General features: G+C 48.0%; 1 protein-coding gene across 1 annotated transcript; it reads left to right on the top strand.

Moving 5' to 3' along the window:
* Window positions 1–629: 629 nt before the first annotated feature.
* On the top strand, window positions 630–929 carry Pmar_PMAR023967 (hypothetical protein; the record flags this gene model as incomplete). Its single annotated transcript, XM_002776661.1, has 1 exon — window positions 630–929. A coding segment is annotated over one exon (300 nt), but the record flags the coding sequence as incomplete, so codon positions are not given.
* Window positions 930–1,076: the final 147 nt, after the last annotated feature.

The following is a 1,076-nucleotide window of genomic DNA, read 5'->3' as shown; positions in this document are numbered from 1 at the left end:
GAGTGCCAGAGAGTTCGTGAAGGATTATCCTGTTGACGGTTTCATTGTGGGCCATCTCCCATCGGATTTCAGTGAATACCCACTGCTGAAGGAACTTGTCGCGGCTATTAAAGAACTCAACCTACGGGTGTCTTTATGGTGAGTCAACAAATACCTCGGAGCACGGGAATCATATTGTGAATCACAACAGGATCCCCACAACAGGAGCTAGTGATCACAACTTGTGATCACTAGCTCCAGCAGCTGCTTCGTCATGTTAGGTTCTCAACGCTCCACTGGCAGGAACTCAAACGAACCGGCCTAGGGAAGATCGTCGATAGTGCCGTTGTTATACCGTGGCCAAGTTTACAGAAAGAGTCCGCAGAAACCTTCAATACGGATCGTTTCGCCCAAGATATGATCAAAGATGTCGTCGAAGCTGGTGTAGATCTCAATAAGCTGATCCTCACTGTAAGTGTAGTACACTAAGTGTACGCGACTTCTACAATCTTTAGTACCTTGCTGCTTTTCTGCGATAGAGAGTTTTCTTTGGAGTCACCTTCTGCATTGATGGCGCGTTCGCTGAGACAGTCTGTCTCAGACAGATTTCATACATACTGTGTGGCATGAAATCCAACGTTGCTTTTCAGATACCACTACTCGCTAGGCCGACCTATGATAGCGGGGACATGGGATACTCGAATGCAATCTACGACCTTGTTGCGGACCCCAGGGGGAACGGATCAGTCGTCTTCTCGGATGGGACCGGTTTGTATTTCTTCTCACAAACTCGTGCAATCGAGAAGGTTGCCCTGGCCAAGAAGTACGGACTGCACGGCATTGGACTACAAGCCGGCGACGGTTTCGTGCTGAACGATTTATACCCTTGGGACGCAGACTCCCTGTTTCACGGCATTGCTTCAACTCGCGGACGATCCCTCACCGAGTAATACTCAGCTATTTTTCTGAGGGATGCCTCTCAAGCTGGGCCTTTATCACATTTCACTTCAATGCCCAGTGGCGTCACTTATTACTTATTCATCATTTATTACGGAAGAAAGTTTCACTTCTGGGGGATGTTAAGTTGGAGAGTAAGT

Source organism: Perkinsus marinus (assembly GCF_000006405.1).
Source record: "Perkinsus marinus ATCC 50983 genomic scaffold scf_1104296953062, whole genome shotgun sequence".
NCBI lineage: Eukaryota > Perkinsozoa > Perkinsida > Perkinsidae > Perkinsus > Perkinsus marinus.
This window is presented reverse-complemented; position numbering and strand designations above follow the sequence as displayed.